Raw genomic sequence first — 16033 nt, 5'->3', positions numbered from 1 at the left:
CATTATCATGTTTATTTTATATTTTTTTGCAATATTCCACTTCAAGTATCTTATAGTTTTTGTTAGGGAAGCTTTCATTGTTGTAAATTGTTTTTTTTTATCTTTGATTTTATTCTTTGCCACAGGAAGAGTTTTTAGAGAAGTATGATGTCATTTCCTGGTTCTAGAAACTATAAAAGTAAGTTGACCATTTAGTTTTAATTGAATCTGACGAAGTCCTGTTAAACACGATGAAAGCACTAATTCCAAATTCTAAGTGATAATTGAACTGCTTTTTTATTTTAAAGGGGGTCTTTATTGTCTTTTGAGTCATTCAGCCAGATTTGCAGAGTGACGACATGATTAGCTGCCTATTCCTGCATTTAACTACTATTCTGCTTTGGTTTTTGTTGCTAGTCTTTCTCTGTTTTAGTCGTGCTTTTATTTATTAATAAGTTGCTGTCTGAAATTATGAAAATCACGTGCTTACTTTTTAAGTTTTTGTCATGTATCCTATGACATAGAAACGTGCTGTAATAAAAAAGTACCAGAGTTGTAATGCTTTGCTTAGCAATCAGATAGAATATCACAGGATGTTTTCAGTATTTTTTTGCTTGGGTTTTTAGTATTTCCCCTATCACCTAAAGTGAATTGTGAAGTGTGGAGACAATGAGCTTAACTATTTGTGTGGAATAATAGTTTTACTTAGTGACTTTATCAAGAGCCTTGCAGATATAATTGCACAGCAGAAGTCCTAAATTGCTTAACTTATAGTTCTGTAGATGCAACGTTTAAAAGTTGGGGTCCAGCTGTTGTCAGAAGCTGAACATGTTAAGGCTGTCTATTAACATATTAAGGTCCCTTGGTGCAGCGGTAGCATTGTCGCCTCACAACAAGAGGTTCTCCCGTTCGATTCTCGGTTGGAGCGCCTTCTGTGTGGAGTCTGCATGTCCTCCCCGTGGTCGAGTGGCATTTGAAAGACATGCATTAATGGGCATGCCTTCGTTAAAGGTTGGGCATTGGGCTGGCACCTTGGCACCGTAAAAATCTACTGCCAATCATTAGCGGACCGGAGGTCTTCTGTGGCGACCCCTAACCAGGAAAAGCCGAAAGAACAACAACCTGTAGTTTTTTTTCTTTAAGTCCTTCACTTACTTTGGTATTTTTTTGTATTTTTTTTTTCTATGATATTTCTAAACTGAAGGAGTGATGGTGGGTCATTGCTTAATACACATCCTTGTCTGTAGCTTTGCTTTCCAAGCACAAGTTATTTCTGTTGAAAACTTTGAAACTCTTCTTCTCCATTGCTTCCATTAGTAATAGTAGAAGTAAAATGGTGAATAATGTATGCTGCACAGGAGAATTACTATGTAGAGCCAGACTTGCAACCAAAATCTGTCCTAAATAGCTTTTTTATACAAGCAATATTTGCATTCTGTTTTGCTTTGTACTATATTAAAGCATGTGTTGAAATACCTGTTTCACTTTGGTGGATGGCAGTTTGATTGCTTAGTGACTTTTGTTTTAATGTAGCTATTTTCTCAGCCTCCATTGCTGAACAAAGCCAACACTCTTAGTGTTAAGTAATGGTGCATTTTATTCTGGTTGCTCTAGTATGCATTGTGAAAATAAAATAGTTTGACATTTTTTAAATCCTCAAGAAATAATTTGACATTTCTCTCTCTTGTGTAGCTTCTGAGACCAGTTTATGAACAGAATGTAACCAGTGGTAAGTGAGCAATTCTGTTTTTTTTGTGTGCACTATTGCATGGGAGCACATAGGGTCATTTTCCATTCAGAAATCTGACAAAATGAACCCACATTTTCAAGGAAGACTTTTGTCAAATGTGCGATGTATGAAAGAGTGTGGTTTACTTTTTGTTTTGGGTGTGAAAACAAGATTCTGTTTTAATATGCCATTTGTTGATTCTTTACCACCGGTAGCATCCTGTATGTTTTTGATAAACTGTGGGTGGAAAACCAAATGGAGCCATATTTTGGCAAAAAGAAAATGGTTGCAAAGTAATTTGAAAAAAGAAAATACCCACAGCGTGTTGATTGATCCATTATCTTAACAAGGCAATAAATAAAAAGTAAAAAGAAAAGTTCACAGAAACCACAAGGCATCTCTAAAATCCTTCTAAAATTGTATTCCTTACCACTTAAAAACATAAGTAAACTTTTGCAGTAATGCTTCATCAGGCTTAACTTATACAAAGCTATGAGGCATTTAAATAAGAAATGTACAGTCATATAATCTACAACAATTAGTAAAAAAAAAAATCACATGATCATCATTTGGTTGTGTTAAAGGAACATCATACCTGAAAGAGATCCTGCACCTCATACAAAACAGGCTTTATACTTATGGTTCTGTTTAAACCCCGTAAAATATGAGCTCAAAACCTTAACCCCTCTTCAACCCCCAAGCAGTCGGTTAGTTTTTAACTTCATAAAGTAATGGATTAACAGAAGTATCTGTTGGTTTACGAACAGTCAACAAAGATCTCATAGGTAAACTACTTGTAGACGGTAGGACACCATTCATAGTTAGAACACTCATGTCCGAAACACTAGGAAAGAGCAGGTAGTAAAAGGAAGCAAATATCCAGAGAGTGTCGATTAATCTGTGGTCTTAACAAGGCAATAAGTAACAAGTAAAAAGAAAAGTCCACAGAAACGATGAAGTACATCTAAAATACTTCTAAAACTTTATTCCTCATCACTTAAAAACATAAGTAAACTTTTGCAGTAATGCTTCATCAGGCTTAACTTGTACAAAGCTATGCAACCTCTATTTTTAAAACAGGTACCCATGAATGTCATAAATGTGTGTGTAGTATTGCCCTTATATTTATATTGGCAATAGTATTTAACATCCAGTAATGGGAAAGCTTTTTACACTTTACGCTTCTGGTACCTGTAATACTAAGAATATGATATATGTGGCCAAGTGCGTCTCGTGCAGCCTATTGTATAGGCGAAACTAACAGGAAGTTAAAGGAGTGCATTGGTAGTCATTTGTCTGACATCTCTAGAAAAGTAGTTATGAATGCCCTCTATAATCACATACTTTGTACAGATAATACACATGTTCCATTATATGATTTTGCAAGTTATCCGTACACCACTAAGAGGTGGGGATATGATCATTGTCACTGAAAAAAAGGAATTAAGATGGATTTTAAGGTTCCAAGCTCATGTTTTATGGGTCTTAAACAGAACTGTAAGTATAAAGCCTGTTTTGTATGAGCTGCATGATCTGGTTCAGGGATAATGTTCCTTTAACACAACCAAATGATGATCATGTGATGCTTTTTGACTAATTTTTGTAAATCATATAACTGTATATTTCTTATTTAAATGTCTCATAACTGTACAAGTTAAGCCCGATGAAGCATTACTGTGAAAGTTTACATGCGTTTTTAAGTGATGAGGAATAACATTTTAGAAGTATTGGTTTCTGTGGATTTTCTTTTTAATTGTAATTTGAAGGAAGGGTAGTATTTGTTACCAAATGTGGTAGCTAATAAAATAAGCAGCACAATAGTGAGGGGGGGGGGCATTTTAATTACTCAGAGTTGCTTTGTAGGATGACACGAGTGTGTCACCATGACAGTAGCTGATTAAAGTAACCATCTTCACTGTCCAGCCCCTAGAGAATGCCTTGTTACTGCAGCAATTTTTCATTTGCACTTGAGAGAAATGTGCATTCCTTGTGCTGTTATGGGTCGAGTGCAGGTTATGCTGAGCATTATGGCTGCAGTCATTGTACACAAAATCCAAACCCACAAGGGCTAACAAAAGAACTGAGCAAAGATATGAAACAAGTTGCTATAAACTAGGGACAGGGTTAGTCCTTAACATTTCAGCTAAATGGCACATAAGGAAGCTACCTTTGTCTGAAAAAAACACCATGCCCTTGTAGCAAAAGAGAGGGGTTAATTTTCCTACCTACTCCAGTCTGACATAATCATTACCTGATTTTACAACATTTGACTTTTCCCTGGCAAAAGGTTACTTCTGCATACTGTCTTGGTTGGAGGATCATAGATGGGGCAATATTGTAACTTGTCCGTTATCAGCAGAGTTGATAGAAAATTGTGAAAAATCTTAGCAAAACATGTAGAAATGTTTTTCAAAAATTGTGGGCTGCAATACCCAACTCCCAGTATAATACTATTTTTTTTTATTCTATGCTGCAGCTTGTATTAATCACACAGGTTAATTGCCGTTTGTGGGTACTTCATGCTGGGCCAGATTAAGTCTGGGGGGGGGGGGTTGGGGGAGGTCATACTAAAGTCATGTGACCACTGGATTGGCCATGTAAATCATGATTCTGCTAGTAATGTAACCATTGGGTGCTCATATCATGTTACCGTGCAAGAAATGTACATATAACTTACATAATGTAATTGGATTTGAAATTTAGCATTTGCAGAGAAACAGAAATTATTGGTGCTTATAAGTACTCCTGAGTAGTTCCCTATTTACTCCAATGAACATACTTTTTTAATTAATATTTGCTGTTTTCCCACTGGAAAAACACACTAGGTAACGCTTTTCCACTCATCATTTGGTTAGCTACATGACTCCCTACTACATTGTGATTGCTGTTAATGAAAACACTGAAGAGCTCAAACTCCTATATGCAAATGATGCAGGTATTCGTTTCTGATATTTTTGAAATAAGTATGTATACTAAGATGCAGTTATAAAGACTGAAACATTAGAAAGAAAAATTAAGTGAAGCATGCGTAGCAGATTCCATTAAAAATGTGAACAAGCGGAAGACGGTGTGTAACAGGGGTGGGGAGTAACAGGGAACATTTAGAAAAGGGAGTGGAATAACTCATGTGATGGAGAAAACAAATAGGGCCACATCTGGTGAGAATCAGGGGAGCAAAAGACGATATTGATTAGTGATAACACACCCTTACTGGTGGTAAATTATAATTCCTAGTAATAGGTTTAATGGGGGCTGCATTTTGCTAAACTACTATCATTTTCCAGCCAGTGTATATTCACCGTGCATGATTTATACATAGATGTGCGACTTTCTTTGTTAAAGTAATTTGCAAAAAAAAAGTGGTGGTGAGTCATTTGAGTACAGGAGTATTATCCAGAAAATCAGACTGACAAATTACAGTGTTTCAATGTATATATTTATTTCTAACATGTCAGAAGAAGTTTAATACATAGTTGACCAAACCAGGCAATATTTCTCTGATCCATTACAGAAAAATAAAAAAAGTACTTAACTGCAATATTTCTGCAAGATTTGTTGGATGCAAAGCTAGTATACATTCACTGAGTAATGAACTTTTATTTTTCACTACTTGTTTATTTCCAGCATGCCAGAAAATATAACAAACTACTAAAATATAACCAACTACTGAAAATGAGTTTAAAACTCAGATCAGGTTGCCACTATGTTCAAGTCTCTTTCTATTTCCTTTGAAAACTAGCTCGTTCTTTAGAATCTCTTCTTGCTGTTTTAGACATGCAGATTCAACACCTGATTATATATGTAACGTTACTGTGACAACAGTTCATAGGAAAATATTAGGCAGTCAGTCTATAGGCCGTTACACACCTAGCTAATAACCAGGCAGTGACCAAAGTGAAATACAAACTCTGTACCTTGTATCTATAAAGTAAAAACCTTCACCATTATGCCAAAACCCAAGCCTTCAGTTAACTTTAATTATACACCATGCTGTGTTTCATGGCTAAGCATTAGGCTAGTTGCCCTTGTAGGTCATTTTCAGCCTTGCTAATTCCCCTTTCAAAGGTGAGAATCAAATTCTGTACCTTCTCTGTGAGATTAATATTTTAACCATTACACTGACCCCCCCCCCCCCCCCCATGGTAGGCGTTAGAGAAACAAAAAGTTGTCTCAGTCAAGTACCATCTTCTCCTCTTCAACACTAGTGCATATGTAAGTAGATCTTTTGTGTGATATCCTTTGTGTTAAGAACTACACAGCTTTCACTTTGTGCAACAATGAATGTAGCACATTTGTTCTTTCACATATGCATACTCTAAGCAAAAATTTGATTACCTCAAATTCTGAGAGACTTGCAATCCAGGTGGAAAATCTAAATAAATAAATCATTGTTATTCCCTCTAATAAACCTGTGCAGTCCATTTCAGGGTTGCAGGGAACCTAGTACTGGGCCCATCCCGGCACATAGTCGGTGCAAGTTGGATCTACCCAAGTTGGCAGTAGTGCAGGTGAATGTATATGATCTCATGGCACTTGTTGAAAAAGTAGCAGTACTTCCTTTATAAATCCACATATTCATGTTCATATATAACTACATTTACACACATTTACATTTTTCAACATTTCTTTCCTTTTCTTTCCACCTTTAATTTTTGTCTTATCGTAATAAGTCTACACATTTATAAACATTTAGTTTACATTGATTGGCACCATACTAATGAAGTTATTCTATTTATATCAAAATTATATCATGGGTCATGTCCATCTCGTCTTAGTACAGTCCATCACTCATTATATTAGTGGGACTCACCTGTTTAAAAAATATAAATAAGGCATAAGAAGGCAGTTAAAGGAATCCTTAGTAAGCAGCCAGACCATTACTGGGCACACAGTGAGACATGGTATGCATGTGACAGACAGAATGATTATGAATTCTGTTGTGCCACTGTGACATTTTTATCAGGAAAAAATGTTGAAATGTCACAACATAGAAAAGATATTTCATCCTGCACAGAATTCCATCATCTTTTCCACACCTGAGTGACATTCAGATTCCCTACCCAGTTGGATATTCTTTTTGTAGTATAATATAAAAAAACAGGTAGATAGCCAAATACATGACTGTTAAACTTCATGAAGTGATTATATTGCCATCAATGTGCAAACAAACTCATCATGTTTAGTGTATAAATTCCTCTGTAAGCTGAAACTTAGGTAATTTTTAGCTGACCGTCTACCCCTTGAGTTTTTGAAAATTTAAGCAAGAGCTGTCGATCACCTGGTTTCAGTATTAACTAAAAGATATATCAAAAATGGTAGTGTTCATAGTATCTTAAAAAATGCTGTATTCTTATATCAAGTAGGAAACTTTAAAAGTAATGTACAACTCTCTTGTATAAAATAAATCTAGAAAGTGCATTCATTCACAAGTGTTTCGTCTAATCAAACAACTTTGTTGTATATGGGATGCCACAATTACACTCTAAATTTAGAGAAGAAACAGCTTTATTAAGCTCCTTTCTGATGCACTGGAGTGTAAACTGTAGACAACACAGAAGTGTATGGTAGCTAAAACAGCTGTCAAAGTTATAAAACACTTCAGACTGCAATATAATTTGTTTGTATGTGGCAGCACTAAGTGTATTGCAGATTTCAAAGCTGCACTTTGCCTCTGGTCACTTTCTCCGAGGCAGTGCTTTGTGTGTGACAGTTTTCAAAACTGTAACATCTCTCTCCTATAGATTCTTATTTTTTCCATTTTTCTCTCCCTGTCTTTTAAGTACATTGGAACTGCTAAAGCTTCATTTATTTCAAAGATGTCTGGCAGTAGTGAGTATGTTTCAGCTTTCAAAGATGTGAAACACTTAAATCACAACTTCTACTTCTTTCTGTCTCTCCCTCTCTGTCCGTAACTGGTACAAGGTGGAACAGGTAAAGCTACATGCAAAATAAAGAATAATGCTGTCACTCTTTATTGTGGTGGTTGATTGTTTACTGGTAATATGTACTTAACACATTAATTTCTGTATTCTGTAAATCTTATAACTAACCTATAGGTTTTACCCCTCCAGAAACTCAAGCTGGTTTGCATCAAAGTAGCAATATTTGATGCCGAACATCACTGAAGAGCCAATCCCACTGCTTAGTGTTTCTTAACCACAAATGGTTGGAATTCAACTGTCGTCTCTCAAAATTTAGTTGATATTTGCTCAAAAATTTGTATATGCTCCTGTTCATTCTACTTTGATAAATTCTCCAGTATACTGCATCCTAGAGTATTTTGAACTTAAATTGGGCAAACAGTGCATATCCCAGAAAGAATGAATTATTATAAAAATTCTGACAGTCTAATACATGTTAACAGGATTCAGCAATCTACTTCATGTTTACATCCCTAAAAGGGTCTTTAAGGAGAGATGTTTGATGAAGGCCATAGGAGTGATTTCCAAGGTGACAAGTAACAAGGGGACATACACCCACATTCACTGACCAGGCCAGTGAGTAATGTTGGCTGTACTAAAAGCCATGAGGCACAGACTATAAAAGTTTATCTACTACATTGTGGTTGGTTGGCCCTAGGGACCCATTTCTGTCACTCCTGGTGGACAGTGGACAGATGTCACTGCCCAGAAGTATTTTTATTCCACAGAGAATGGTCTTCAGTTTAATGGCAGGATACTTTTCTGTATATATTAGTAGCGGAGCCAGTTGGAGTGAGTAAGTAAGCCTGAAGGTCTACAAGAGGAACAAATAAAAGTTTGGTATGCTGTAATAACATAATTCAGCACCCTGGGCAGCAAACCTTCAAGCAGTGTAGCAATCCTTAGTTCATGTTTGTCCGGTTGATTGGTTTTATGTCTAGTTTTCGCTCAACAGAGTTATCCCAGTTAATCCAAGCAGGTCATATGGAGGCTGGGCAGCCAGTAGTTTACTGACAGGCGCATCCTGGCCAGTAGAGACACACAGACCTCACCCACCATTAGCATTGCTCCCTTGGCATAGGACTGAGTAGTCCGAATCCTCAACACATCTGTGATGAGCAAATATCCATGCCCATTTTGGCAACATTAGTCACTCTGACCAGATCACCTAGGGTCAATTTTTGTATCATTGAGTGGCTATCCCTGATGTATGTTGCACTGTCTGTGATCCCTATTCTACTGTCTAGAGGGTACTGTGAATCACTGTTGATGCCTAAAGACTTAGTCCCCCAAAGCTGTTCCGCAGTATGTACCATCTATTATCTGTGGTGCAACCATTGGTTCCATTCAGTTTTGGGTGAGTTTGAGGTAAAAAGACTTTGCTTGTTTTTTGGGAAGAATCCTGCAGATATACTGAGTGAGCTTGCAAGCTCCACATAGGCAATGGACTGATTTCAGGCTAGAACCCAGCATCTTGTGCTTGGAAGGCGAAGACATTAACCATGGCAGTATAATGTATTAAAATTATTATTTTAAAACTGAAAAATAATCAGCATTATTGCAAAACTAGAATATCATAGCAGATTAATCTATTACCTTTCACAGTAAAGATATAGATTATTAAGTTTAATAGAAAATGCAGTTTTCTTTGGTTTGCAAAGTTCTTATTGAGCAGAACTGCAACATCTTTTACAATAAGTACTTTTTTAAAATGCTGTGTTAAGGTGTCACTGAAAACACTAATCTTCTAAAAGCATGGCACATTGTATTGCAGACTACTGCAGTAACTGCTTAACTGAAATTAACTCATAGTTTCACTTTTAAGTGATTTTCTTTTAGCACTGATGGGTTTGGACTCATAACATCCAAACAACATAAATATTTATGCTTTTATAAGTCTCTAGTGTATCTGAAGTGTTTTGTCTGTCTGAGGTTTTTCACTTCTATTAAATTTATTATTATGTGGTGTTTTTTATGCAGAATAGCTTTATGTAGGAAAAAAGCAAACTTCTCAGAAAATGAATACGTTGTCTGCTACTCTTCCTTTTTTCTAGAGGAATATCAGCACACAAAAGCGATGCTTCTCATATAAATGAAGAAAAATACATCAAAGACCAACCAACACATCCACACAAGTATTGTATCTTTCTATCCATCTCCCCTGTCCAGTTAGGCCCTCATCCCCCCTCCAATAATCCTACCATGACTTTGCCACTTTTAGGAGAAGGTAATGTTTCATTATTTTTTAATGTTTATCTCTCCACTATCCCTTGGACTGCAGAATGTCCCTGAACTCTGCCTTATATTTTTGCCATCCCCCTTGGAAATTTTTTTTTGATTTCTGGGCATTCAGTGATTAAAATCAGTCAGGGTTTGGCATAATGGTTAAGGTGTTTACCAACAGACAATGAGGTACACTTTTTGATTCTCACCTCTGGGGGGAATTGCTAGGCTTAAAATGGCACAGAAAGGCAGCTAGCCTGATATTAACCTATGAATCAGATTCGTTTTATTCTTTTTATTTTTCAGAAGATGCATCTTTCAGAGCGACTGCATCCATAGTCTGTCATTCTCAAGTCTTTGTGGTTAAGACTCCAATCATTACCAGATGTTAAAGCCAAACTTTTGGATTTTCCTCTAGACAATTAGGATGTTTGCATCTGCTGCAGCAGATCTTTATAAGACCTCAGGAAAAAAAGGGGGGATTCAGGACTTGAAGCAAATTTTCCTTTCCCTAGTTTCTAAATTTCAGAGGAATTGCCCAGTTAAAGCTGTCCTTTTGACAAACGAGACCAAAAGCAACCCTAGAAAAGTAAAACGGTTAATTAACAAGAGGAAATGGTAAAAATCAGGACAGGATACCGAGGGATCTAAGCCTTCCTTTCTTGATAAACCCACATTCTTATGACTATCCGCCTTTACCTCCCCACCCTTTCCGTCAGCCATGTTACCCTATCCCAACAACACCCCTCCCGGTCTCTGTATGTGGACACTCACTCGCACACTCACTCGCACACACACACACACACACACACACTTGCACACACACACACACACACACTTGCACACACACACACACTTGCACACACAAACCTCTCTCAGTATTTGTGGCAGGCAGTAACTGCAGACAGGTTGGTTCTCATTGTTGCAGAACAGGGTTACAGAAAGTATTGGAAGATTCAGATTCATGCCCCTTATCTAGACTCCATTAGCCTTCTCAAACCTAGTTGGCTGTAGTTTTTCCTGTTATGCAGGACTTCCTATCACAGGAACTATTCAGCTAGTTCTTTCCACTCAGTTTGGCAGGGATTTTTACTCCACACCATTCCTAGTTCCCCAGAAAGGAGGGTGCCAGGAGGCCAATTCTTGAGCTTTCCTTTCTCAATACCTCTCTGAATGTTCTAAGTTTCAAAATGCTAACTTTTCAGTCCCTATTCTCTATGATTCTCCCTCCAGCCTATTTAATGACTTTGGTCTTGAAAGATTCTTACTTTCACATTCCTGTACATCGTGTTTTCAAGAAGTATTTCAGATTCTCTAGTTCTTCATATTTTTTGTTTTCTTTAACCTTTGGTGTCTCTGTGGAAGGTATTCACAAAATGTCTAGCTCCAGCTGTAAACTTCCCCAGACTTCAGGAAATCCAAACATTCCATCACTTGGAAAGCTTACTTCTCCAGGCTCCTCCTCAAGACTCTCTTCTGAAGGATCTCAGTTTCACTCGCGATGAACCTGTTTCACAGTCTGGAGGTTCACTTTCAACATAAGTCTGTTTTTACTCCTTCCCCAAACCTGATCTTCTGAGTGTGCAGGATCAACGCCCTAACAATGATGGATTTTCTTCCTTTGAACAAGGTTCTGGTTTTGACAAAGTTCTTTCAGAACCCTCTTCCTTTGCAGATGACCTCTGCAAGAGAGTACTTGAGAGCCCTGTTGTTCATGGCATCAGTCATGCCTATGCTTTCTTATGCTAAACTCTGCATGATAAAGTTGCGGTGATATACCAGTTTGGCTTTAGCACTGTCACCCATTAGAGTTCTAGATCCCCGTCTTGCCTTACATCAGAAAGAAGTTACTTTGGTGGATCAAACAGATTGCTCTCAATTCAGGAGTACCCCTTCTGATTCCCCTCTTTTGCCAGGAGCTTTACACGAATGCATCAGAATGAGCATGGGGGCCTGTTTCAACAAAGGCAAGGTCTAGGGGGTTTGGTCTACCCAGGAGAGGAAAGTCTTTATAAACATCAAGGGAGATGAGGACTTTGGTTCTAGCTCTTCAGCCCTTGAGTCATCTTGGGACTTCAGGTCCCCCTCAGGGTATTTACAGACAACACCACAGTCATGCTATATAAACAGATGAAGGGGTACCAAGTTTTACTGCCTTTGCAGACTAGCTTTGATGGCATGGGAGATTGCCATTCAACACAAACTTGTTCTTCAGGCAGTTTGCATTCCCTCAGAACAGAACATGGTGGCAGACACCCTAAGTAGATCCAGGGCAGATGTCCTTCCATGTCACTGTTGCAGTATCCTTTAGTAAAGGATCCCCTGGCAAGGGTAGCCCAATGTCTGGCCAGTATACCAAAGCCTTAGGTTTTTAAGGGCATCGTACATCTCACACATGCTCCCTGCTCCCAGCGTAGGGGATAAAGATGACATATGGATGTACCTATCTTTGCCACTAGTCTGAATGGCATCTTCTATAGTCTGTCTGAACACACTTTCATTTGTCCTGGTTATCGAGCCCTTTTCAGATAAGTGCCCCATAGGGTTTTTTTCTTATCTTGTTTTTTTCTTTTGGTTGCGATTTTACATGTCATCCAAAAAGGGAAGATTGTAGTGTGGGAGACAGATTCCCTGTAAGGACAGTCACGAGCAGTGTCTATTTTGCTTGGGTGCTTCTCATGACCATCCTTTGTTCTCAGTTTGTCAGTCATTTGTCCCCAAGACCCTTTGTTAGTTGTCTCTTCTTGTCTATATACCTAGAGAACCAATATCTTAAGTTGTTGGTGCAGGGTGCAATGGCAGAATCATCCTTTCCCAATGGTCCGACATCTACGAAGAATTAGACCAAAATAATCAGGTCAGATTTGGTATCTGTATTGCCTCCCCTGGATGTCTCACTCGAGGCTGGTGAAAGCCCCGAGGATCATCTAGTTTCATCAGATTCCTGTGCCATGACCTTTTTGGAGGCTGGCATGGATCCAACTTCTTGCACATCCTCGGAGGCTCTGCAGACATCTGTTGCAGGTGTTGAGGGGGAACCTAGGCTGATCATATCCAAGGGACTGAAAGGTGTTCTGCAGATTGTTGTTCAGGAGATTCCCACTATGTTGATTGAATGTTGGCAAAGGTTCAAACCTCCTAAGGTCTTTAGGGCTGAAAAAGAATCAGAAAACAAAACATATTTCCCCTGCTCCTGAATATCCCCAACATGAATGTCATGTCCTTGAAGCATCTCCATGGAGTTTCTTTTCCATCCCCCCTACCAGGGTCATATACTCCTCTTAAGAGGCATATGGAGCAGAAATCTTCTGATGAGGAATTGGAATCCGGGGAAGAGTCCTATGCTTATTCCTCTCAGATTCCTTCTCCATTGGATTATAGTTCTGAGGACGACGACTCCATTAGTCCAGATTCTCCCTTTGAGGAACTTTCTTTTGGGGATACTATCTCTCGTATGATGGAATTTTTTAAATGGTACCGTACTTAGGTTTCTGATGTCCAGAAGAGGTATTATAAATAGGTTTCTATCAGTTCAGTGAAAAATCAATTCATCGAATGACATTTTCAGTGCAATTTCATCAGCTAATGCCATTCATCAAACTGTTCAGACTGAGATCGCAATACACTGAGGATCTGGAAATTTGCCCTTTCCCCACTGTAGTGTGATCTCAGAGTTGGTATATATACTTACGGGGGTGTGGGAGGCACAGACCCCACATGAGGGGAATTCGATGAATGGCATTTCCGATGAAATGCCGTTCATTGAATTGACCTTTCGATGAAGTGATATAAAGCCATTATGACTCCTCCAGATGGAGTCTCCAAAGCCTTCTCTTGTCCCTCCAGTCCTAGCTGCCTTGTAAGACACTTTCAGCAGCTTTTCAGGCTCTTGACTACCAGCCTTCAGTCCCTAAAAATCTGACAGGTTTTATAAGGTGCATGATGATTGTACATTTTTTACAGATGTCCTTCTGCTGACCTCTCTGTTGTGTCTGCCTCTTCTGAGAAACCTTCCAAACCATTGCCTTCTATTAAATTACTTCCCTCTGACAAGGGCAGTAGGGCCATAGAACGGCTGGGCAAAAATGTGTATACTGCTGCTACCCAGGCCTTTTGGGCTATTAATTACCAGACTCTTATAACCAGGTATGTCTTAGCTCCTTTCACGGGCCTAGCAGGTTATTTCTGATTTTCCTGATTCTGAGGGGAAGGATTCAGGCCTTTCTTTGTTAGGGTCTTCTTCTCAAGTGGCTCACAAATCTGTTAAATGTAGTTATGCTGTAACTGATGCTTGTTCTAGAGCTGCTGCCTTTGGTTCTGTGTTGGGGTGTTATTCTTGGCTTCACCACCAAACTTGCCGGATGAGGGGGATACAAAGCTTTCCTTACCTGAATGACCTGCTCATTCAGGCTTCCTCCCCAGAGACCTTGATTTAGCACCCCCACTCTGCTGTTTGCCTCTTGCAAAGCTTGGGGTTTACAGTAAATTTCCAGAATTCCTTCCTGACTCTCTATGGGGACCATGTTTTTCTCTGTTGCAGGCTCCAGGCCATTCCTATGCTTGCTTCTCTGCTTCCACCCAAGGCTCTGGCTCTAATTGCCTTTTTTCAATCCCTTCTTCCTCAGGTCTTTGTTATGGCCAGGGAGTTTCTAAGGGCTCTGGGTTACATGGCTTCCACCATTCCTGTACTTCCTCTAGCCAGACTCCACATGAAACTACAGTGGTTCCTAAAGTCAGGATGGCTTCAACATTGTCATCCTTTAGACTTTCTAGTTTTTCTTCTTCCATGCCTCAAACTTCAGTGGTGTATTTGTCAGCTGTCTCTCAACCCATGACTTCCTTTTCAGCCTCCGGATCCCTCTCAGGAACTTTTTTGGATGCCTCTGGGGTGGGGTGATTCTTTCAGCCCTCTAAAGGTTCAGGGTCTTTGGACCTTTTTTTAGGAGGCAGATCATATCATCATCAAGGAGAAGATAGCTCTCCTTGCTCTTCAGGCCTTCCATACTCTTTATTCTGGGGACTCTCAATCTATGCAGATAGTACTACAGTTATATGGTACATCAATAAGCGAGGGGGGAACAAGGTCCTAACTTTTGTGCACAGTAGCTGTTCAGGTTTGAGATCTGGGTGTCTAGTATCAAGTGACTTTTCAGGGTGTTTATATTCCTTCAGAACAAAACATTGTAGCAGGCTCTCTGAGCCAGATCCATAAAACACATACTAGTAGATGCTTCACAGAGATGTGTTTGTAGGCATTGTCCACCAGTGGGGTACTCCTCAGGTAGATCTTTTTACTTCCCCTTTGAACAGACAACTTCCTCTATTTTGCCCTGGAGTCCCAAGTCCTCTGGCATGGAAGATGGATGCCTGTCTTTTTCTTGGAAGGGAATGTTTCTCTATGCCTTCCTTTCCTCTCATATTGAGGGTCATGCTGAAGATAGAACAGGACTCTTCCAAAATCTTGCTGGTGACTCCCTTTTGGCCCAGACAGCATTGGTTCCCCCTTCTGCATCTAGCCAAGGGCAGTCCCCACAAGTTACCTCTCAGGATGGACCAACTCACATAAGACAAGGGATCTCTCATCCATCCTCACTTGCTCACTCTTCAACTGATACAGTGGATAATAGGGTTTGAACCTTTTTAGGCATCTTTTTTCCTGAGGACATGATTTGGGTTTTGCAGGAGGCCAGGAAACCCACTACCAGGAAATCTTGTGTCCAAATGTAAGAGATTTTCAGACTTTTGCCTTGCTCATAATCAGGATCCATTTTCTGTGGAGGTTACTCTGGTTCTGTCTTATTTGTGTAAGTTGCTACATGCTGGATTAGCACAATCTTCAGTTAAAGCTCATCTTTCTGCTATTTCTGCTTGTTTGTTTTTATTTCCTCCTCTGGCCTCTAGGTTTGAGTCAGACCATTTCTTAAAGGCATCCTTTATATTAGGTCTCCCAGGAGGCCTATTCCTCCATCATGAGACCTTAAGTTTGTTCTTGAAAAATTGACTCAGACTCCTTTTGAGCCTGCAGCTTCAGCTTCCTTGTAGCATAGTACATGGAAGACTGTTTTCTTTTGGCCCTTAAGTCAGCTAGGAGGGTGTCTGAATTTCAGGCCCTTAATGGCTGTTCATTTTATTTTTTTCATAGGGACAGGGTGTCTCTTCGTACTAATCCTCCTTTTTTGCC

General features: G+C 39.1%; 1 protein-coding gene across 1 annotated transcript in view; it reads left to right on the top strand.

The window, feature by feature from the left end:
• The window catches only part of RGS3 (regulator of G protein signaling 3), a 2411552-nt gene that overhangs the window by 457845 nt on the left and 1937674 nt on the right, over positions 1-16033 (top strand). Inside the window, exon 5 of the mRNA XM_044057996.1 lies at positions 1672-1708. Within this exon, the coding sequence (XP_043913931.1) occupies positions 1672-1708 (37 nt within the window). The remainder of the gene's footprint in view (positions 1-1671; positions 1709-16033) is intronic.

The sequence above is a fragment of the Protopterus annectens genome, chromosome 16.part0, assembly GCF_019279795.1.
Source record: "Protopterus annectens isolate FY-2018-M chromosome 16.part0, PAN1.0, whole genome shotgun sequence".
Classification (NCBI taxonomy): domain Eukaryota; kingdom Metazoa; phylum Chordata; order Ceratodontiformes; family Protopteridae; genus Protopterus; species Protopterus annectens.
This window is presented reverse-complemented; position numbering and strand designations above follow the sequence as displayed.